The sequence below is a fragment of the Schistocerca serialis genome, chromosome 1 (assembly GCF_023864345.2).
Source record: "Schistocerca serialis cubense isolate TAMUIC-IGC-003099 chromosome 1, iqSchSeri2.2, whole genome shotgun sequence".
Taxonomy (NCBI): Eukaryota; Metazoa; Arthropoda; class Insecta; order Orthoptera; family Acrididae; genus Schistocerca; species Schistocerca serialis.
Genome location: NC_064638.1, coordinates 813,183,109 through 813,208,333, shown reverse-complemented (window position 1 = coordinate 813,208,333; position 25,225 = coordinate 813,183,109). Strand labels below are relative to the sequence as shown.

The window sequence follows — 25,225 nt, the reverse complement described above, 5'->3', positions numbered from 1 at the left end:
CAGAGGAATGGAATGAAAATAGCAAACAGCTGGTTTGTGAAGAGAGAAAGTCATGTTATCACCATATACAGTTGGGATGGAAGAACCAAGAATGTAATTGATTATATTCTAGTAGATGGGGAATGGGGAGAGAAAGTAATTAATGTGAAGGTAATTCTATGTGGGAGTGCAGATGAAACCATAGATTACATGTGGAACAATGGAAAATGAACCAGTGTGTGAAAAATAGAAAACTGAAGAAAGTGATGAGGACACAGAATTGGAAAATGAAGGAGAGTGAAAGTGCTGAGAAGTATTGAGAATTAATCACACAAAAATTTCCAAAAGAAGTTTTCTGCGATGTAGAAAAAGAATGGAGTTTCTTCAAAGACACTTTAGTGGAAGCAGCACAAAAAGTATGTGGTAGAACATCTGGAAAAGAAAAAGTGAGATAGACAAGTTGGTGGGATGATACCACAAACCATGCAGTTAGAAAAAAAAATGGAGCATGGAGAAAGTGGTGGAAAACTAAAAATGATGGGGACAATAAAATATATATAGAAGAAAAGAAAAAGAAATAGTGGAAACAGCAAAGAAAAAGGCGTGGGATGAGTTTACACAAAAAAAGATGTGAAGAACAATAAGAAAATGTTCTATAAAATGATGAAAAATAAAAGGAAGGCTTCTGAAGTACAAGTAAAGATGGAAACAGAGGATGGTATAGTTATTGAAGATCCTGTGGGAAAATAAAAGATCTCTGGAGAGAACATTTTAAGAAACAGTTAAACACTGAGGAGCAGATACATGAGGAAACAACAAATAATGGAGAAATTGAGATAAGTTGGGATGCAGAATTGGGGCAAATTACATGGGAAGAAATGGAAATAGCTGTGTAGAAGATGAAGATGAAGATGAAAGGGGGGAGGGGGGGGGGGGGGGCAAGACCTGATGAAGTATCAGTGGACATGGTAGGAGCAACAGGTCCAGTGGGAATGCAGTGGCTGTATAGAGTACTGTCAAGTGTGTAGAGAAATTGTACAGTACCTGACGATTGGAGGATTTGTTCACATCTTCAAAAAAGGCAATAAAAGACTTCGTAAAAACTACAGATAGAATAACCCTTATGAGTCATATAGCCAAGAATTTTACTAAATTGAATAAGTGAAAAGATAGAAAAGGATCTGAGTGAAGAACAGCATGGGTTTAGGAAAGAAAGAAGCATGATCAACCTGATTTTTCTATCAGTCAACAGATGGAAAAAAGTTGGGAATATAACAAAAGGATGATAATGGTTTTTTATAGACATAGAAAAGGCATATGATTCAGTCAACAGGAAAAGACTCTGGGAAGAAATGAAGAAGATAGGTATAGAAGGTGGATGCATTAATATAATAAAGACAATGGACTGAGGACACAATTGTAGAATTAGAACACCAATGGGGAACTCTGAATACTTTGAAATAAGACAAGGACTTAAACAAGGAAGTATTCTATCTCCTGCACTTTTTAATGTTGTGATGGAAGGAATGAATTGGGCAGTTAAAGATATAATAAAAGACAAAGGGATGATTTTTGCAGATGATATGGTAATATGGGGCAATAAAGAGGTAGGTGTACAGTTACAGCTTGATGTGGGGAAGGAAATAATAAAAAGGTATGGATTAAAAATAAATAAAGAGAAGAGTGAAGTAATGGTATTTGGAAGAGAGAAAGAGATCAATGGGAATATTACTTTGAATGGAGAACCCCTCAAAGTGGTAGACAGTTTCACTGGCTCTGGGAGTGAAATATCTAGTGATGGAAGAATAACCAACAAAATTAATAGGATGTTACAGAAGGGAGACAATTTCTACCAAACAATAAAACACCTGATTTGGAATAAGGACGTTTCAAAAAAAGCAAAACTCATGTATCAGAGTTATTACTTCCCTATTGTCACCTATGGAGGAGAAACATGGACAGTGACAGAAAGGGACTGGAGCAGATTGCAAGCAGGGGAAATGAAATTTCTCAGAGCAGTTAACGGAAAAACAAGAATGGACAGAGTAAGGAATGTAGGTATTAGAAAGGAACTTAAACGGGTATTTTATTGGTCCTGTAAATTACATTTTGAACAATTGTACACTTATAAAAGCGGACAAGTCATTATGCTTATAAACTAGGAATATACCCACAGTATGGATATTTAAGTACAACAAAGTTTTACAGCACATAATGAACTTCAGTAAATAATATATGTAAGTATTGTATTGATGCTACAGTGTGGCAGTTTTAGGTGGAGGATATTTTGAACAAGGATAGCATAAGTTAACAGTAGAAGTTGGGTTTCAACTACCACATTTACGACATTGCCAACTACAGTGAGCAGAGTGAAAAAGACTAATCCTGGTTAAACATTACATTTGAATATGGCTCCCAGAACATTCAGAGGGAATCGGCAGTCCATATCATGAATGTAGATTGCTAGCCCTGCGAGCGGAAGATGGGTCTTCTTCACCTGCACCAGTCTTCTATCCTTGTACGGTTTACGTTGCCGTTTTTTCAGGCGCAAGGCCAGCTACTGCATTAGTTTCTGTACTATAATGTAAGTTTTGATAACAGAGCTACAGCTTGGTTTAAAAATACATTGCTATGACATTTATTATTGGGCACTAATGAGAGCTCGTTTCTCTTTAATCGTGGATGAACAAGGAGCTTCAACATCCTATTGGTCGATATACATCATGACAAATTCTTTTTCAGGGTTTTGGGGCTAGTCTGTTCAATTTTGCAACTTGGTATTTTTTGTGACATTGATTTTATTAATTTGATTCAAGAGTTTTGATTTAAAAGAGCCTTTATTCATAAAGGCTCCTCAGTTCCCTTTTTTTGTCTTGTGCTATAGGCTTGAATAATCTCATTATTTTCCAGTTTTTCTTCTTGTGTGATTGTAATGCACTCACAGTCCCTTTTCTCTCTTTCAGTGAAATCTCTCATTATTATTCTGTGTATCACTGTTGCAGTAGGAAGTAGAGCCCCCCTGTACTGATACTCCATGTTGCTTGCATAAATTACTTATTTTAACTTCTTCGAAACAGTGTCAATCTGTCTTCAGTTTAGCTCATTGTCTTTCATCATCCCTAAAAACTAAGCTGAATCTACTTCTAAAACAGTCCACTTTCACCCAACAACACATACATGTGTTCCATATTGCTTACAGATAAATTGAATAAGGTAGATCGTATAACTGATTCTTGAGGCACACGCTGCTTTATGCTTATAACTTATGATCTTTATAAGTTTTCAACAGTTAAATATTGTCTTCTGTTACATGCGACACAATGTTATCCAATCTGCAGCATGCCCTCAATTAACAGCTTTCTGTAGTTTCTGGAGCAAGACGGGCAAGCAGTTAGTCTGTTGAGCATAAGCCTTTCCAATATTTTTGAAAAGCCTGATACTAGAGTCTGTAGTTATCCCCCTTTTTTGTATAAAGGGACTTTCTTAATTCATGAGTTGATCAGGAAATATCCCTTCCTGTAATGACCCATTTGAAGAAGGTGTGGAAGAGGAGGTACAGGTGGTGACAGGGTGACAGGATGAAATCAAGAAGGTAATTTTGTTGAAAATACTCTTGTTTTTATGACAATTTGACAGTTTTGTGCCTGGAAAGATGCCAGTTTTTACCCTGGTGTTGACCATATTATAATGAGAGAAGATGGCATATTATGGCAACTCTTGCTGCATCTTTACATATAATATTTCCTTAAATATATTTAGGGCCCCCATTGTGTAACAGTTTTATAATACTGTTCTTTGTTGTACAGACTGTCAAACATGACACGTTCCTAAGATATTTAGATTTCTACCAGTACAGACTTCATGTCAAGTTAGATTATTTTGGTAACTTCAAGATTTCTGCAAAGTGTGCTGTACTTTTTCCAAGCAGCTGTGTCGGGAGATTGGACACCTTTGCAATATGCTTGTGTATTTCTGTTATGTTTAAAGGTTGGGTTTCATCAGAATTTTCAAAAAGATGTGGCTATTGGCTTGTGTTTCTGAAAAGATGAAGTCCATGATCATATGCCTCTGTAGTAAACCTGCATGTGTTCACTGTTGAGTACCCTCCCAATCCCCTTCACACACACACACACTTATGTTTACTGTCAATGACCCTCATTGTCCAAATAAATCAAAGTCTAACTCATATGTGTCCAACATGACTCTTAAATATAGGCAAATGATGTCCACATCTGTGCTAATGATGGTCCATTGATGCAAAAGACTAATTTGTTAAAAATCCAGAAATCAAACATTTTGCAACTAGGTCTAGAAGGAAACAATACAAGATGATCATTTGTATTTTGCTTCCTAAACACTGGAAGCACGAAGTGACTCAATTTTGCCCTGCCTTTCTATACCTGTTTGATTTCAGATTGTTTTTTTCCTCTTAGTTTCATCATTCACTTCTGCACGGTACCTCGCTGTACTTCTCAGTTAAATTGTGTTTAGTCCTGATTCATCTGGTCTTTGTTTTAAACACAGCTGTCTTATTTATAAATACAGGATGTTTCACATATAATGTAAATACCCTCTCTGGCAGTACATGGTAATTAATAACCCCATAGGCAGGCTGTGATCACCATATGAGTCCAGCACATTGCATGGACAATGTGCCAGATGGCATATTGTTTTTAGCTGAGAATATTAAATGAGAATAAACTAGATGAGCAGGAGCAGCCTTAGAGAGAAGTTAGAGAGCATTCTTGTGCCATTTACTTCTTCAGACTGTGATTCTACTGACACACCGTTCTGTTGTGCTAAATAGCACAACTGATTTCTATAATTTCTTTCTAGAGCTGCTTATAACTAGTTACTTCTTGTTAAAATTTATATGCTATATGGTGCACTGTACGGGCAATGGACACAAGTGTCATGCAGTTGTCACAGCCTGACTGTGAGCATACTGGTTCCTGCATAATGCTGGAAACCAACACTTGCATCACTCATAAAATATCCAGGGGATGGGTGCTGATGATACTTCACTACCATACTTTACTAGTTCTCCTGTATGACCTATCAATCACTGATAGGTTGCTATTGTGTTCTGTAATTAGTCTGCTGTCAATTTTTAATCAATTCCCTCAACACGTGTGCTTTAAATTTCTTGTTTCTTTCATTATAAACATATTTACAAAATTTTGGAGGCACATCTGTGTTTTCAAATAACTGCATTTTTCAACCTATGTACTGCTCCTGTTTTGATTGCTAGTAAGCAGAAACTCCTCTTCTGTTGCAAATGTTGCAGTGTTATTACATGTTAATTTTCGCAGTTGAATTCTGCTAGTAAAAATGTAAATGAAATGTCTTAACATACACAGTGAAACTGATTTCATTCAAGTGGCAGCAATGAGTTTCAGATGTTAATAATCAGCCAGTGCTTGGAAAGAAGTGGTCGTCCAAACATTTTACATATTTTTGCTTGCTATTATTTGACAAGTAACCTTTATGCTGTTTTTTTTTTTGGATCTAGTTGTTGTAGTATGAAACAGTAACTCCTTAAATAGATAATTTGCTACTGCAAAAAAGTTTTGATTCCTGTACTGTGTGCACAAAATGATATTCAATTCCACAAGATTGTCGCTTCAGATGTGTGTTTCAGAGGTCCGTATTATTTAATGTGGGTTGTTTTGAACCCTACAAACTTATCTCTGTGGATTTCCACTTTTGAATAGATATTGCAGGTGTCAACTCACATCTTGAAGCTATATGCCAGTCCTGCATGCACGACCTGGCAGCACTGCATGGTCTTAAAATTAGCATAATGATGAACTGATCAAAAAATAAACCTATTGCTCCTTTTTGTGGCAAGATGGCAAGACATCCAGTCAATGTTGGGCTCCTACACCAATCTGGGAGTGCCTTGTTCGTTTCCTTAAAAAGCTTTATTTTAAGTGGTAAACTGAGGCTTGTTCACTCATCTTTCTTCATAATTTCTATATTTATCCAATGAATTCCTGTATATACCAGCCACATAACGTTAACTATAGGCCTAACATTCCTGGTACGATAGTGGTGTATGTTTACATTGAAACTTCCTTGAAAAGAATTTGGTTTAGGAGATATATTGTGTTTATGATATTGCAGACTGTCTTACTGAATTTAAAGTATTCCTGGAAAATATTATTTGCTTGTCAGCTATTCTTAAGCTGTAAGTAAGATTGTGACCAAAGTCTTTAATTTTAGATACCACAAGATGTAGAGTTAAAGATGAATTGTTAATTTACAGAGAGATTTGACACTGGAAGAGATCACTGCAAGTGTACGTGTCCTTTCAAATATAGCAGCAATCACTGAGAGTGTAGATGCAGGAGATGCTGAGCAGACATGGTCAGCGATATCCCAACCTCAACTGCATTTTTCTGTGAGTGTGTATTTTTATTTTATTGCACATAATTAAAATAAGTCTTCTATCATATTTGAGGGCCACAAAATCATAAACAAATAAGAAATAGTGGAAATAAAAACCTGAGCAAAATGGAACAGCTACTACAGGCCTGATCTAAAAGAGAAAGCCATGAATATCCACCTTTAGAAACTAGTGTTTCCATACTTGGAATAAATAAGCAAGTGATTGGACATTTATCTAACAGAATCCTTGATCAGTTTATGCCCACATGATGTGCAAGATACACATGAACCCTTAAAGTAATTGTTTATGTTTGTGTCAGAAAGACAGTTCACTTGAGAAAACTGTAAAATTTTGAGTATGGTTTATGGCTGACTGATTTTTACTTCCAGGTGGCAAAATTTCAGAACTCCTGATGAACACAATAAAATAGGAAAGATCGATCTGCAGCTTTTGGAACTCTTGCAGAGAGGATAGGAGTATTTTTGAAAGTTTATGAATGAGCAATAGATCACTCAGGTACCGGGATGAAAGATACTCACCTGATGTAGCGATGAGGGAAGATGGAGATCTCTCTCTCTCTTGTAGTCTCTCATTCTTAGGCCAGATGGAGCCTTCTCATCCTGGAGTCTGAGTGACATGCCCATCCATCCCAGTCTTACAAACCCCTTTCCTCCCTAATGAATGAGTTAACAGGTCTAAAAGCTAGGGATAGATTTTCTTTTCCTGTGTTTATTGTGTGTATGGGCAGCTGTGGAATACTGCAACCTGAAAGTCAGAACTGGCCAGCGATAGTGTTCCATTTTAATTTTAAGTATTTGTAATAGTTATCCCGTGTTTTCAATAAATTCGAAATACACACGAATTATCTCCCAAAACACAAAAATGTGGCTTTACCTTATGTATGCTATTTCATAGCAAATTGAATCCAGGTGAACTATTTTATCATAGATAGTTTGAAATGGCTATATTCTCTTCATATAAATATGGAATAAGTAATCAGTTTTCAGTTATTGGTGTTGCACAACATCTAGTGAAGCTTAGTTTGGAAAGCGAATATGTGAAGAACACATTTGCAAAATAAAGGGTGCACATATGCACAAACATGATGATTTATCCATCATAATTTACACTCTGGCGACGTGTCAGTTGTGAATGATCTATAAGTTACCAGCTGCATATCGCTGTGCGGAACTCAGCTGTGGGACCTAGCATTTTAGAACAAAGAAACTTGTATGTTCATCTGCTAGTAAGTATAAGTTTTAGGTTGGGAGGGGAGGGTTTTGAGCTATGATTGCATAAGGTTCTGGTAGAGGTCAGCCATGGACAATCTTGTTTGCAATGCTGCGGACCGCAACAAGCAATTGCATGGTAGTAATTACCATATGTTTTGTGTACTCCCTTTTGCCTTGGTTTGAGTGTTGCTCATTTTCTTATTTTGAGTATGATTCTCCCAACACCAGATGGGATCAATGATCCCTATGACCACATGTTTGTTCTGTTTTCACAGATCACAGAACATGGGTGTAGGTCTGCTGCCATGCGAGAGGGAGTGGGGTTGTTCCCCCGAACTTCTTCTCACCCCTCCACTGGTCAAAATTCTCATTTGTTTACACTTGCAGCCACTGCCACAGCATAGTGTCCACACTTATAGTAAACAGAAGGCATTCAATGTATTTTGACAAGGTTGAGGAGAAAATGTTGCTTCTGAGTGAGAATGATCATTTGTTGAAGCTTTAAATAAAACTAAAAGAAGAAGAAAAGCGTAGAGCATTTCAGGGAAAAATACTGTTGAAGTTGGGGCAAAAGCGAACTTCCCAATTGTTATAGAGAATAAAAACAGTTTATTCTCTTTTATTAATATAGCATTGCAATGTTTTAGATTTAAACGCCCAATCATTTACAAAAAGAAACAGATCCAAATTTTGGCCAAATATATACTGATTTTGCCCGAAGTGAATGTTAAATTTTCAAGTCCCTACATGTAACATGTTGGTATGTAGACACATGGCACAGCCTGGGGTCCCTATCACTCTGTATTTGTAGTTAGGGGATCCAAAGGGGATATGACAAAATAAATACCAGAAATTTCTGCTGGAAAATGAAGAAAGCTAGAAGAATTGCAGAGGAGGAGGAGGAGGAGGAGGAAGAAGGTGAAGGCGGTGATTACTTTATGTGGATGGGAAGCAACGGTACTATGATTTGTCATTTTGAAAAATGCAGAGTTGCACTGTGGTTCTGAGTAATTCATAAACTATGAGTCCTATTATGTCTGACTATATAAGGCAGTTAAAAGGCAGTGGACCATTCCTAGTAAAGTACTGTGGTGCAAAACAACCTTTTGGTTGATGATAGCTTTACCTTTATGAAAGTAATATTGATCATGGTACTTTTCTTGGGTACTTATTCCTCATACTCCAGTTGTATTGTTCTAATTTGTTTTGCAGTACATACCTCTATAAGACCATTCAGTTTCTCCGTGTTCCATTAACAATTTTTTTGTGATCAATAAATCATCTAGATAGGGATGGGTGGTTGGGAAATGAAAGGGACATCGGGTTCACTGCGTGCATGGAGGGTGATGGGCTCTTGTACAGGGAGCCAATAGATGAGTAAGATAGAAGATAAGTTCAAGAAAGAAGTATAGGGGAGCTAGTGGATCTGGAGTTGCAGAAAGAGCTAGGGAAAGGCTACAATGGGTAGTCAGTGGTGTAATGTATAAGCAACAAGGTAAGTATGAAGTTTATTTTGAGACTGGAAGCCTGAATGGAGAGAGAATACGGCAAGTATTGGAAGACAGGGATATCAATGCATTGTGTATTGTTGGCAGAAATAGAAATTTATGAGTAATGTCTAGTTCAAATGGTCTTGGGTATTTCAAATTAATTTCCAGTATATTTGTCTAGATGTGTATAACAACATTTTGCTCCAAAAGAACTGGGGCATACTGAAACTTCAGAGCTAACACCCAGACCTCCAGATGTCAGCTACTGATCAGAACCAAACGTTGTGTGTCAATAGACTACCAACTAAAACTCTGATTTAGTTCATGCTGTGTGCTGTCATCCAGTAGAAGATGCATAAACACTAATTAAAGTACAGTGTATAGCGAAACTGTACCTGTTAGCTATGAATGCGAAGCTCGCTGCTAGGTGAGTTGGTAGAGCGGCGGATCGTTGTACTGAAGGTCCTGGGTTCGAAACCCACTGATTGTGTGTTTTTTTAAAAACAGTTTACTTGATCCTGACATGTAGAAGACCGTTATGGAGTTTGTAGCAATATTCTTTTGGAAGTCCGCTTTCACTGTGTTAGTTGAAAGTAGCCCATCTATGGCATACATTTGCATAGATAAAATCACATCTATCTATTCAAATGTACTCTATAGGTTTGCTACTTCCAACTAATGAAGCGAAAGCAGACTGCCAAAGAACGTTGTTACGTACTCCGAAACATCCTTCTACGTGTCAGAAAAATCATCTCCCGTATAACAATTGCAAACAAACAGTTAAAAAAACATCTCAATCCGTGGTTTTTGAACTCGGGACTTTCAGTAATACGATTTCTCACTCTACCAACTCGCTCATCACAGATATTCACATTCACAGCTCACAGATACAGTTTCCCTATACTCCGTAGTCCTGGTGTTACTTTTAATTACCATTTACACATGTTCTACTTTACGACAGCAAATAGCACAAACTAAATTGGCGTTTTGGTTGATACTGTATTGATACACAACATTTGATACCAATCTGAGTGACTGACATCTAGTCGTTTGAGCATAAGCTTTTCTGATAAGAACTGGTATATAATACCACAAGTGCTTAATGCATGCACTTTATGTAGAGTATAATGTACCAAAAATAATTGTATCAGAATTTTACAAAAACTAAACTGTAGAGCTCTAGATACTGCAGAAGAAATCTGATGTGATGAAAGAGAACACACTGCATGTTGACAAAGTGTGTTGATGGAGGAAAACTGTGTATGATTATAGTTAGAATATTTGTTTTTATTTTTTACAGTAATCCCAATTTTCTTGAAGTGTGACTATAAAAAGATACCATAATACTGCCTAGAACTGTAATCAAGATCATAGTATAAGAAAAAGAGCCTGTCCTTAGTAGTCATGGTACCCGAAGTAATTTTTGCAACGTTGTCAAACACAAAATCAGATAAGATTCAAATTGTATCTCAAGCTTTCAGAAATAGAAAATAGTTTTTTTTTATTGGAGAAAGGTGAACAGGAGATTGATAAAGGGAAAACGTATGTTATGTTAAAAACGAGCTCCAGACCAGAAACGAGAAAGACAACATGCTGCAATGTTTGTCATGGTGACTGACTGGTGCATGTCTACTGCTTTGTCTGCTGTAATTTCAGCCTGTTTGACATTTCATATCTAAAATGTGAAGTTGTTGTGTAGGCATTAAACTCTTTATGATATTGTTTCAGTTTGGTACCGTATGGTTGTAATTAAAGTGCATCTACTCACACTTGTGTGTGTGTGTGTGTGTGTGTGTGTGTGTGTGTGTGTGTGTGTGTGTGTGTGTGTCCGCAAGGGTTTCTTAGATTAAGTGACTCTCAATCCAATAAAGATAAAAATAGGTGTACATAATCCAGAAGTATCATTGTAAGGTAGAAAGAAATGCCTACCACAGATGAAGAGTATTAAAATCCTAATGGTTAACTGCCAAAGCATTCACAACAAATGCCAGAGTTTTAAGCACTCTTGCAAAGCAGTGAAGTTCTCATAATAGTAGATACACAAAGCTGGTTTAAACCTGAAATTGATATCAATGAGATTTTTGGGGATAATTTGAGTACATATTAAAAGGATAGGCAGACGGTGAATGGGGATGTTTGTATTTGTCGTAGTAGACAAGACAGACACCCAGATGTTTAGGACGGGTGGTAGGAACAGAGCATCGAGTGACATTATACTGACTGCACTATCCGAAAATTACCTCGAGCAATTAAACAGAGAACTGACTCGTGGAGATAACATCTTGGACCTACTGATAACAAACAGACCCAAACTTTTCGGCTCTGTAAGCGCAGAACAGGGATTCAGTGCTCATAAGGCCGTTGCAGCATCCCTGAATATGGAAGTAAATAGGAATATAAAAAAAGGGAGGAAGGTTTATCTGTTTAGCAAGAATAATAGAAGGCAGATTTCAGACTACCTAACAGATCAAAATGAAAAATTCCTGTTCCGACACTGACAACGTTTAGTGTTTACGGAAAAAGTTCAAGGCAGTCGTAAAATGCGTTTTAGGCAGGTACGTGCCGAGTAAAACTGTGGGGGACGGGAAAAACCCACCGTGGTTCAACAACAAAGTTAGGAAACTACTGCGAAAGCAAAGAGAGCTTCGCTGCAAGTTTAAACTCAGCCAAAAAATCTCAGACAAACTGAAGCTAAACGATGTCAAAGTTAGCGTAAGGAGGACTATGCGTGAAGCGTTCAGTGAATTCGAAAGTAAAATTCTATGTACCGACTTGACAGAAAATCCTAGGAAGTTCTAGTCTTACGTTAAATCAGTAAGTGGCTCGAAACAACATATCCAGACACTCTGGGATGATGATGATGGCATTGAAACAGAGGATGATGACGCGTAAAGCTGAAATACTAAACACCTTTTTCCAAAGCTGTTTCACAGAGGAAGACCGCACTGAAGTTCCTTCTCCAAATCTTCCCACAAACGAAAAAATGGCTGACGTCAAAATAAGTGTCCAAGGAATAGAAAAGCAACTGAAATCACTCAACAGAGGAAAGTCCACTAGACCTGACGGGATACCAATTCGATTCTACACAGAGTACGTGAAGAACTTGCCCCCCCTTTTTAACAGCCATGTACCGCAAGTCTCTAGAGGAATGGAAGGTTCCAAATGATTGGAAAAGGGCACAGGTAGTTCCAGTTTTCAAGAAGGGTCATCAAGCAGATGCACAAAACTATAGTAGACCTATATCTCTGACATGGATCTTTTGTAGAATTTTAGAACATGTTGTTTGCTCATGTATCATGTCATTTCTGGGAACCCAGAATCTACTCTGTAGGAATCAACATGGATTCCAGAAACAGCGATCATGTGAGATCCAACTCACTTTATTTGTTCATGAGACCCAGAAAATATTAGATACAGGCTCCCAGGTAGATGCCATTTTCCTTGACTTCCAGAAGGCTTTCGATACAGTTCCGCACTGTCGCCTGATAAACAAAGTAAGACCCTACCGAATATCAGACCAGCTGTGTGGCTGGATTGAAGAGTTTTTAGCAAACAGAACACAGCATGTTGTTATCAATGGAGAGACATCTACAGACGTTGAAGTAACCTCTGGCGTGCCACAGGGGAGTGTTATGGGACCATTGCTTTTCGCAATATATGTAAATGACCTAGTAGTTAGTGTCGGAAGTTCCATGCGGCTTTTTGCGGATGATGCTGTAGTATACAGAGAAGTTGTGGCATTAGAAAATTGCAGCGAAATGCAGGAAGATCTGCAGCGGATAGGCACTTGGTGCAGGGAGTGGCAACTGACCCTTCACATGTATTGCGAATACATAGAAAGAAGGATCCGTTATTGTATGATTATATGATAGCGGAACAAGTTCTGGTAGCAGTTACTTCTGTAAGATATCTGGGAGTATGCATGCGGAACGCTTTGAAGTGGAATGATCATATAAAATCAATTGTTGGTAAGGCGGGTGCCAGGTTGAGATTCATTGGGAGAGTCCTTAGAAAATGTAGTCCATCAACAAAGGAGGTGGCTTACAAAACACTTGTTTGACCTATACTTGAGTATTGCTCATCAGTGTGGGATCCGTACCAGATCGGGTTGACGGAGGAGATAGAGAAGATCCGAAGAAGTGCAGCGCGTTTCGTCACAGGGTTATTTGGTAAGCATGATATCATTACAGAGATGTTTAGCAAACTCAAGTGGCAGACTCCGCAAGGTAGGCGCTCTGCATCGCGGTGTAGCTTGCTGACCAGGTTTCGAGAGCGTGCGTTTCTGGGTGAGGTATCGAATATATTGCTTCCCCCTACTTATACCTCCCGAGGAGATCACGAATGTAAAATTAGAGAGATTCGAGCGCGCATGGAGGCTTTCAGACTGTCGTTCTTCCCACGAACCATATGCGACTGGAACAGGAAAGGGAGGTAATGACAGTGGCACGTAAAGTGCCCTCCGTCACACACCATTGGGTGGCTTGCGGAGTATAAATGTAGATGTAGACTCTAAAATCCACTGAAGTAGAAATTGAAGGTGCATGTGAGATTTATTGGACAAGACTCAGTATCAGAGGTGGGCATAAAGTGATAATGGATCCTTCTGTTGTTCACCATACTTGTCTCCTGATGTAAACAAAAACCTTAGAGAAAATCGTAGTTCATTTGTACGTAAGTTCCTCATCATGCTGTAATCATCGTGGAGACTTTAACCATCCAAAAATTAATTGGTCCAATTACAGTTTTATTAGTAGTGGGAATGATAAGACATCCTGTGAAACATTACTAAATGCCTTCTCTGAAAACTACCTAGAACTGACAGTTAGCAACCCCACTCTTGATGGAAATATATTGGATCTAATGTCAACAAATAGACCTGACCTGCTTGAGGACATAGACATCAAAACTAGTATCAGTGACCATGACATGGTTATGACAACAGTCATTACCAAAGTACAAAGGACAATTCAAAAAACAGAAAGATATTTATGTTTTGTAAACTAGATAAAAAATCAGTAGTGTCATACCTCAATGAACTTTCAGCACCAGACAGAAGCATGTAGAGGAACTATAGCTCAAGTTTAAAAGAATAGTTGATGGTGCACTGGACAGGTACATACCCAGTATAACAGTTCATAATTGAAGGGAAACTGTAAAGAAACTTCTACAGAAACAGAGATTACTGCAAAATAGGTGTAAAACAAAGTGTAGGGCTAGAGATAGAGAGATGCTGAATGAAACATGTTTGGCAGTCAAGAGGGCAATGCGTAAAGGCCTTCAATGACTACCGAAGCAGAATATTCTCAAATGATATTTTACAAAAGTCAAAGAAATTATGATCATGTGTAAAGGCTGTTAGTGGCATCATAGTTAGTGTCCAGTCGCTGGCGAATGAGACAGGAAATAAAATTGAGGGTAGCAAAGGGAAAGCTGAAATGCTTAACTCCATTTTCAAATGTTGCTTCACAGAAGAAAAGCCAGGAGAACTGTCCCAATTTAATCCTCTTACCACTGAAAAGAAAAATGAAATAAGTATTAGTGTCAGTGGTATTGAGCAATAGCTGAAATTGTTAAAATTGAACAAAGCTCCAGGGCCTGATGGAATCCGAATTAGATTCTATCCTGAATTTGTGGCTGAGTTAGCACCACTTCTAACTGTAATCTATTTTAGGTCCCTGCAACAAAAACTGTGCCTAGTTCTTTGAAAAAAGCAATCTATCCTTTTCATATTATTATCATGAAAATATCATTAAAGTCATTTTTGTAATATAAATACCTTAAGGACAACAGTTTGAGAGACTCAGTTGTTGTTGTACAACAGGGCTGATAGTGACTAAAAGGTATAACCTTACATCAATATTAAATACAAATGAATCCAAAGTAACAATTACATTTTGTGAGTGGTTGCGCTCGTGATTGGGCTAATTCAGGCTTTTTCAACCCTGTGCCATGGGGTTTCTACAAGAAGGATAGTTGAAGTTATCCACAAAATTACGATCCAGTTTCCTTGACACTGATTTGTTGCGAATCTTAAAACATATTCTGAACTCAAACATTATGAGCTATCTTGAACAGAATAACCTTCTCAATGCCAGCCAGCATGGATTCTGAAAACATTGATCATGTGAAACCCAACTAGCTCTTTTCTCACATGACATACTGAGAGCTTTAGATCAAGGCAGTCAGGTAGATACAGTATTTCTTGATTTCCGAAAAGCATTTGACTTAATATCACACTTATGCTTATTGTCAAAAGTACGATCATATAGGGTATCAAGTGAAATTTGTGACTGGATTGAGAACTTTTTTTGGAGGGAGGATGCAGTATGATATCTTGGATGGAGAGTCATCATCAGATGTAGGAGTAACTTCAGGTGTGCCTCAGGCAAGTGTGTTGGAACCCTCACAGTTCATATTGTGTATCAATGACCTTGCAGACAATGTTAATAATAACCTCAGGTTTTTTTGCAGATGATGCAGTTATTTACGATGAAGTACTGTCTGAAAGAAGCTCCATAAATATCGAGTCAGATCTTGATAAGATTTCAAAGTGGTGCAAAGATTGGGAACTTGCTTTAAATTTCAGAAACATAAAATTGTACACTGCAAAAAGCAAAACAAAAAAAAGGTGAGTAAAGCAGGTGGTAGACTCGGCTTATTGGTAGAATACTGGGTAACTGCAACCAGTCTACAAAGGAATTGCTTACAAACCACTCATGCGACTGGGTGTAGAATATTGCTCAAGTGTGTGGGACCTGTACCAGGTAGGACTAAGGGGATATTGAATGCATACAGAGAAGGGCAGCACAGATGGTCACAGGTTTGTTTGATCTGTAGGAGAGTGTCACAGAGATACTAAAGGAATTGAACTGTGAAAGACTCTTGAAGATATACATAAATTCTCCCGAGAAAGTCTATTAATAAGGTTTCAGGACCGGATTTAAATGATGACTCAAGGAATATACTACAACCCCCTACATATTGCTCACAAAGGGATCATGAGAGTAAGATTAGAATAATTACTGCACTTACAGAGGCCTTCAGTCAGTCACTCATCCCACACTTTATATGTGAATGAAATGGTAAGAAACCCTTATAACTGGTACAATGGGACGTATCCTCTGCCATGCACGTCACAGTGGTTTGCAGAGTACAGATGTAGATGTGTATATAGATGTAGAGGATCAGTGTGGCCTGTAATTATCATATGACAGCGAAACTTGGTAGATAAACTAATGTGTTAACGCAGAAACGATTTACGATGGAAAAAAATTAGTTCTAGTTTTGGCCATGAGGTGCAATGCTGTCACTGTTCAGCATTTGTTTGACAGTATGACATGCACACTCTCACTTGAGAAGCCATAATGGTGAGTGAGCAATATAGCTATCAAGAAGAGAGACTGCATGCTGCTAGTGAAGCTGTTTTATGTGAACAGCAGCAATTACAGTGCTGTACTGAGAGAGTATCGCTGACTGAATGGTCTGAGGATAGGCCCAATATCATTAAATGGTTCAAAGATGATGATAATGAAATTCAAAAACATGTAAGCTCAGTCTGGCACATGGAAGAGGAAGACATGCTATAATGGTGGGAGTTATTCATGGGGTTTCTGTTGCTGCAATTCACCATGCAGCATGCGCCCTGGGTTGTGCTAGTGGTCATGCAGTGTCACGAGAATTGTCCTTCCCATAGTCAACAATACTGAAAGTTTGTTGATATTACACTGGTACCCATACAAGATCCAGACTGGGCAACAACTGAAACCTCATGACCGACGGCAACATTCTGAATCTGCTCTTCAGTTTCTGTCATGTACCTCTGTGAGTAGCCGCACTGTAATTATAACCATCCGGTATGTGTTGAAAACTATGCATAGAAACTTTTGTGCATAACATGATGAAACTATTTATATGTGTTTTGTGTTCTCAGAACCTTGATCAAGGATTGTGTGTTAAATATTGGCAAGTATTGAAAGCAAAACGCACGTACAAACTGGCAAAGAAAATGCCTTGCCCATTGCTGACTTACTTTGATATTCAAGATAGCATAGATATTGTTCACCAGCAAAGTGAAGACAGCAATCAGAGTGAGTGAATTTTTATATAACTATAATATTTCTAATGATTTTTAAATATAATCTAATATCACCTGTATATATTTGGCTGAATTTACTACAAGGAGCTTTGGTAAGTTAATTTGTAAACTGCAAAGGTTATCTACATATATCATTTGAGAGAATTAGGCACTTGAAATCCATAAATTGTAAAGTTCTCTGTTTGGATCCATTGTGCAGCATTACTTTGGAGCATAATATTGTTCTGCTCAACTCCTAGCAAGTTATGATAAAAATGTCTGTGATTTCTTGTTCACATGTGTCAGTGACAGCAGTCAGTGTAAGTATGGAGAAAATTTAATGCTGTTTGAAAGTCTGGTGAGTTTTTAGATGTAGAAAGCATCAACAAAATGAGAATCTAATAACCTACCGGCATATATAATAATTTGTTTTATTTATTTACTTCTTATATATTTGTTATATATAACCATGAGGTTGACCTAGACATGGAGCATGAGAAGACTATTGTTACAAACATGTCATTGTACATCACATATCAACTATTAGTTAACGAACATGACAGCGTTATGCAAAGGACAGATTGTTTCTCACTATGTGGAGGAGATGGTGAGGCACAGTGAAAAGATTGCTGTACATTGAAAGTTTTGTCCAAAAGGCCTTTTCCTGAAGTAGAAAAACACGCAAACGCTGGCTCTAGCTGCTGTGGCCGGACTGTGGACTGGTCCATGGTTCGACTATAGCAGCAAGAGACTGTGTGTGTGTGTGTGTGTGTGTGTGTGTGTGTGTGTGTTTCCTCTTCAGAAGAAGGCCTTTGGGACGAAAGCTTCAATGTATAACAGTCTTTTTGTTGTGCGTGTCTGCAACTTGCCTTCTCTATTTGGTCAGTAGCAATCTATCCTTTTCATATTATTATCATGAAAATATTATTAAAGTCATTTTTGTAATATAAATACCTCAAGGACAACAGTTTGACAGACTCAGTTGTTGTTGTACAACAGGGCTGATAGTGACTAAAAGGTATAACCTTACATCAATATTAAATACAAATGAATCCAAAGTAACAATTACATTTCGTGAGTGGTTGTGCTCTTGATTGGGCTAATTCAGGCTTTTTCAGCCCTGTGCCATGGGGTTCACCAGCAGGATGGTGCAAATAGTATGGATTACCCGCTGAGTAGCCATATTGCACACTGCTGTGTATATAAAATCTACTTGACCGCTCCTGCCTACATCCACTTAGCTGTCCCAGTATATCACATAGACCATGGCCTGGCTTCTTGCCACCCGTATGTTAACTGGTTGCCCACCAGTGCTCACAAGTGCCTAACTGCCTCCATGTGGGCACTTGAGCTAAACAACTTAGTCTTGTGGGTACGTCTGTGAATATTTGCAAAGAGAAGGGTGGGATGTGGAGACAGCAGTACAAAAACAAAATTGAGTTTGTGGTAGGCAACAGTTTGACATTAGCCACTCATTTGATTAGACAGCTAGTTGTTTCACTTTCATCCATGGTCGTACCTTTGATTGGGTAGGAAATGCCTATGACTGGACTGCAGGTGGTAGTTGGTGGGAGCATGGAACAGGTCATGTATCTCAGTATCCTGAAGGTAAAGGACCTGCAGACTGTGGGTTTGTTGGCAAGAAGGCTTATTGATGGGAGATTATATTGCCTATGTTGGGTGGATAATGAAATACCATGATGGAGGTTATAGCCAGGCTTTGTGTAGGATATCCCTTTTCTTGATGCATGAGAATGGGTAGTTAGACTTTCAGTTTGAACTTCTTATGGTGGACTAGGTGGTTTTGCATTATAGGAGGAATGCTGATTAGTGTCTGGTTTGTAGAGACTTTCGGCTAATTCTGACATGTTCCACATCCTGGAGGACCTCCTCACTACGGATCAATTGGAATGAAAGTAAATCTAATCTAATCTAATCTGGTATCAAGGGAAGAAGTGGCTAAAGACATTTGTTTTATTTTCTCAGCTATCTTGTTTGTTTATTTCTACACAGAGTGATTATTCACAGTTGTTCTGAACAACACATTTTATTATTTCTTTGGTTAATATTGGGCCTGGTGAACATTGTATTAGGATGTTTTTATAGACCTCCAGCATCTGCAACAAACATCACAGATTGTTTCAGGGAAAGTCTTGAGTGCATAGGAAATAAATATCCATTAGTTATATATGGAGACTTTAATCAGGTGTCCATTGAATGGGAAAATTACCCGTTTATCACAGGGGGCAGAAGCAAAGACTCATGTGAAGTTATTCGAGGAGTGCTCTCAAAATACAACCTTGAGCAATTGTCTGAAGGACATCATCTTTACACCACTGACTGTTAAAAGTTTTTATTACACTATTGCAATTTCAGCCTTAGGCCATTATCAAGTGATATTATGGCTTTAAGCCATGTCAACATAATGTAAGATGACACATTTGTATGTCATTGTCAATGACATTGTTACACAGTGCGAGCACATATATTCAAATATGCATTAGACCACAGCTGCAGACTGCTGTTTGCAGGCTAGTAATAAAAACTTATGACAGTCAATGGTGTAAATATGATGTCTTTCAAAAAATTTGCTATGTCTGTGAATCCCAGCTACAACAAGTTTATTCTTGAGGAATGGCTTAGAAAACCAACTCGAGATGGGAGCATATTAGATATCTTGGCGACAAACAGACCTGTTCTTTTTGAGGATGTTAATCTAGAAGAAGATATTAGTGACCATAATGTCATTGTGTCTTCTATGTCAGTGGAAGTTGCAAAACAATCAAAGAAACAGTGTATAGTTTTTTTGTTTGGGAAAGCAAATAAAAGTGTCATTAATGAATATCTTCATAGTAAGCTCTAAGCATTCACCATGGGACACAAAGATATTGAGCATCTTTCGTCAGAATTTAAAGGTATTGTCCACCATGTGCTAGAGAAATTTGTGCCTAGCAAGAATATAGGAGAGAGAAAGGATCCACCTTGGTGCAACAAACATATCAGGAAGTAGTTGAGAAAGCAGAGAATTTTGCACAGTCGTTTTAAAAGTAGTCACTGCCCCGCTGACGAACAGAAATTATGCGAAATGAAAGCTGCTCTCAAAAGGTAAATGAGAGATTCTTTTAATGAATTTGAAAGCAATATTTTATCTGCAGATTCTAAAAATAACCCCAAAAAATTTTAGTCGTACGTAAAATCTATGAACGCTACAAATAATTCAATACCTTCTCTTGCAGACAGTGTGGGTAATGTAAAGGATGATGATAAACAGAAAGCCAAAATTGTAAACCTATATTTCAAAGCCTCATTTATGGTAGAGGACTGCAGCGCCATTCCCCCTTTCAATTATCGAACAAACACAAGAACGGCTGACATAGTGTTTTGTGTATCTGGGGTTGTAAAACAGTTAAGATCCTTAGATGCCAGGAAGGCATCTGGCCCAGATGGTATCCCCATAAGACTCTATGTTGACTATGCTACAAATATAGCACCAGTCTTATCCATCACCTATCAGAGGTCACTGGAACAGTGGAAAGTTCCGTGGGACTGGAAGAAGGCCCTGGCCAAAGCAAGGGTAGAAAATCAGATGCACATAATTACCGGCTAATTTCACTGACATCGATTTGTTGTAGGATCACGGAACATATTTTGTGTTCAGACATAATTACCTTTCTAGACTCTGAAAGCTCATCTGCAGAAATCGCCACAGTTTTAGGAAACAGCGGTCATGCAAGACACAGCTGGCCCTCTTTGTGCATGATATACAACAGGCTCTAGATATCGGCTCCCCGGATGATGCCATATTCCTCGACTTTTGAAAGGCATTCGACTCAGTTCCTCACTGTTGCTTGCTCCAGAAAGTGCACGCTTCTGGTCTATCCGATGACATATACGGTTGGATAGAAAGTTTTCTAACAGACAGAGAGCAGTATGTCGTCCTGAATGGGGAGACTTCAACAGAAACAAGCGTTACATCAGGTGTGCCCTAGGGCAGCGTAATAGGTCCGCTGCTTTTTACGATTTACATAAACAATCTGGTTGATGGTATTGACAGTGGCGTTAGACTGTTTGGCGATGATGCTGTAGTCTACAGGAAAGTAGTATCACACGAAAGTTGTGAACAAATCAATGAGGATTTGCAGAAAATAAATGCATGGTGTAATGACCATCAGTTATCTCTGAATGTCAGTAAGTGTAACCTACTGCATATCACAAAGTGAAAATCCCCATTAATGTACAAGTACCCGTCACATATCTGGTTGTGACTATTCGAAATGATCTCAAATGGAATGATTAGAGTACACAAGTAATTGGTAAGGTGAACTCTAGATTGCAGTTTATTGGTAGAATCCTGAAGCGATGCAGTCCTTCAACAAAGGAAATTGGTTACAATACGTTAGTTCGTCCAGCTTAGAATACTGTTCATCTGTACGGGACCCTTACCAGTTGGGTCTGATTCAAGAGATTGAGAAGGTCCAAAGAAGAGTGGCAAGATTCATGACTGGTACATTTAGCCATCGCGAGAGTGTTACAAATCTCATAGAAAGTTTGAAGTGGGACACACTTGCAGATAGACAGTGCGCTAAACAGAAGGGGCTGCTCACTAAATTCCAAAATCCAATCTTCTCCGAAGATATAGAGCAAATATTACTACTACCAACTTTCAAATCGTCCAATGATCACCATTCAAAGATAAGGGAAAGTAGAGCTCATACTGAGGCGTTCAGACAGTCGTTTACCCCTTGCTTGATCCGCGAGTGGAACAGACAGGGAAAATATGACTTTGATGCAAATAGTGCCCTCCCCCACACACCGCTTGGTGGCTACTTTGATCATCAATGAGAATATATACAATGAGATATCTGGAATGAAATAACAACAACATAAAAGAATTGACAGCTTCTCAACACATACAGGAAGTATCGCATATCAGGCAGGCACATTGAAAGTATGCTTGATACTGTTACCTATCAGACTGAGTCCTTCATATCTCTCTCTCTCTCTCTCTCTCTCTCTCTCTCTCTCTCTCTCTCTCTCTCTCTCTCTCACACACACACACACACACACACACACACACACACACACACACAGTATCGGGAGGCTGTGCTGTTAGGGGGGGAGGGGGGGAGAGCAAAGGACAAGGCAGAGAAAGGGAAAGGCCTGTACAGGTGCACAGATGGGATAGAAGCCATGTATAGGGCTTTAATGGGAGCAGGTAAGGGGATAGACAGGTGGGGGACAGATACCATCTAAGTTTAAGGCCAAAGAGGTTAAGAGAATGAAAGATATACTGCAGGAAGAGTTTGCACCTGCACCATTCAGGAAAACTGGCATTAGAGGAAAGAATTGAGGTGGCAAAAGCTGTGAAGCAGCTGTTGAAGCCAAGCACATCATTTTGGGCAGCATACGCAGAAGCTGAGTAGTCCCACTGTCTCTTGGCCAGAAGTTGGCTGTTGTCATTCATATGGACAGATAGCTTGTTAGTTGTCATTCCCAAATAGATTGCAGCACAGAGTTGCAGGTAGGTTGGTACAAAACATGGCTGCTTTCACAGGTGACACTGCCCTTGATGGGATAGGTAATGCCTGTGACAGGACTGGAGTTGGTAGTAGTAGGAGGATGTATGAGACAGATCTTGCATCTAGGGCTATTGCATGGATATGAACCATGGGGCAAAGGGTTGGGAGCAGAGGTGAACTAAGAACAGACTAGGATATTGCGTAACTTGGGAGAGTGGTGGACTCTGATGGAGAATGTGATTGAGTTGCTGCACCTGGACCACCCAGTTCCTGCCACGTTGCATGATGTACTTGGCTTCAACAACTGCTTTGCAGTCTGAGCCATACACATTCTTTCAACCTACACTAACGTTTCTGATTTGTGCAGATTAGAGCTCTCTCTCTGCAGCGTACTTTTTGTTCCCATAATCCCCTCGCCTCAGCCTTCGCTGGCCCCCATTTCCACCTGCTTATTCCCTTCTCTGCTTCTACTCCATCCATACACATGCTGTTTATCTCACCAATGCACCTGCATAGTACTTTCCCCTTCTCTACTTTTCTCCTCCCCACTCTGCTTCACCTACCTCCACTTGTAACAGCACACCCACAACACAGCCTCCTGATGTGGCACCTAACAGCCCACTAGCCTGTCTCCATCATGTCTGTGCACACTCCCACAGGAAGCACTAAAATCTTCCCCCACCCCTATCCTGATGTTCCTTCCCCTTCTTGCCCTAAACATCTCCTTTACGCCCCTGTCAACCGCTGCAAATATCGCTGCTCAACCCAGATCAGCTTGCCTCAAATTCAAAGATGATACACTGAAAGCTGTATCTGTCTAACATTTCCACATGCTCAGGATAATCTTAATCATACTTTAGAAAACAAATAAGTTTAAATTTTTGCAAAGTAATTTTTTTGTTTGCGTAATAATTAGATAATAGGAAATTTTATTCAGTGATATGTTCTCATCAAACAGTGGAAAATCAAAGATGGGATAATGACAGTGTTACACACACACACACACACACACACACACACACACACACACACACACACTGACAAAAGCACAACTCATGTTCTCATTCACAAAAGCATAACTCATGTTCTCATTAGATGTTTCATTACATGTTTGGTGAATTGCCAGATGAAATTTTGAAACTATGACTGGTTCAGAAGCTTACTACCACATAGATGCTCAATAATTCTGTAGGCAGTCAATCCAATACTATGGTCACATAGTTGTGAAGAATTTGCCTCTGTAAAAATATTTGTAGCCTCTGCACTTCCATGACTAAATAAATTGGTTGCCTTTGTAACCATTCATGAGTTTCCTTTTAGTAATAATCATGTAAAAGCTATAATAGATTACAGAACAGAATGAAATATATCTGCTACAAGATAGTAAATTTTCGTATAAATATTGTGCTTTGCCTTTTTATTTAATTCTAGTGCAGAAACAGCTGTGACTTCCATTGTTGCTTTGTGTCCATGTGGGCACTAATTCAGGTGCTTACCTGTGCAACATACACTCAAATTTCTTGAGTAGATAACTAATCTGTTGTTTTGGTCCCAGCCTGTTTTCATTGCTCCGAAACTATTTTGATTGACTTTGCCTCAGCCAAAACTGTGTTATTTAAATGAGGAATTTGATCAGTAGATGATCATCTATAAATTTTGACAGAAATTTATAATTATACTGCAGAAATATGGACCTCCAACTATCATATCAGGTAAATTATCTGTGTACTAAAGTCCTTTTTTTAATACGATGTTTTGAGTTTTGATATGGCTGAGATATTGTGTCATTATTCCACCATCAAACATGTGATGCTTACGAAAACTGCTGATTGTAGTACCTGTTCAGGGTACATAGCTTGGTAACCTACATTCTTACAATTACATTATGACTTTTCATTCCACATGAAATTGTGTAGACAGCTTGGATAGTTTGGTACTTAGTGTCAGCAGTAAACTGGTATGACAATTTTTTATTTTTTTTATTTATTTATTTTTTTTATAGTATTGAACACACTACAAACAATGAAGAAGCAATTATGGTGCTCTCCTGTGCAACAACCTGATGTGTAAAAATATTTAGTAATGCAGTAGAAATATAAGAATTATATGTTAAATCTTGCATGATTAATTGAAAGTGTTCATCAGTGAGAAATAATATACAGACAATCATTGTTCAAAAATACTTTCCAGTGTATGATTCCTGTGACGAATGTCATGCAAATTCCATCCTTTTTTAGAAGCAGCTATTACACACTAAATATTTGTTTTAACCCTGTAGGTAACACTGATAAGTGTGTGCCACTGGAACTAACATGTATTTACCCTGTAAATTTTTTTTCCTCTCCTGATTAATTAGTATGACTATTTGCCACCCCATACCTCATGGTGGACGTAGAAATAAATAATACATTGAGCAGTTTCGTTCATTGCTGTTCCCAAAGAGTTCATGTTGAATTATGTTTCAATGAGTTATGGTGCACCATCAAACATGCAATGGGGTGGAGGTGTGGTTATCTATTTCGTGCCATCTTCTTTCATTT

General features: G+C 38.5%; 1 protein-coding gene across 1 annotated transcript in view; it reads left to right on the top strand.

Annotated features, from left to right (window-relative positions):
- Positions 1-25,225, top strand: part of LOC126484220 (ras GTPase-activating-like protein IQGAP1) — a 350,623-nt gene that overhangs the window by 152,199 nt on the left and 173,199 nt on the right. Inside the window, exons 11-12 of the mRNA XM_050107637.1 lie at positions 6,248-6,382; positions 17,023-17,179. Coding sequence (XP_049963594.1) covers positions 6,248-6,382; positions 17,023-17,179 — 292 coding nt within the window. The remainder of the gene's footprint in view (positions 1-6,247; positions 6,383-17,022; positions 17,180-25,225) is intronic.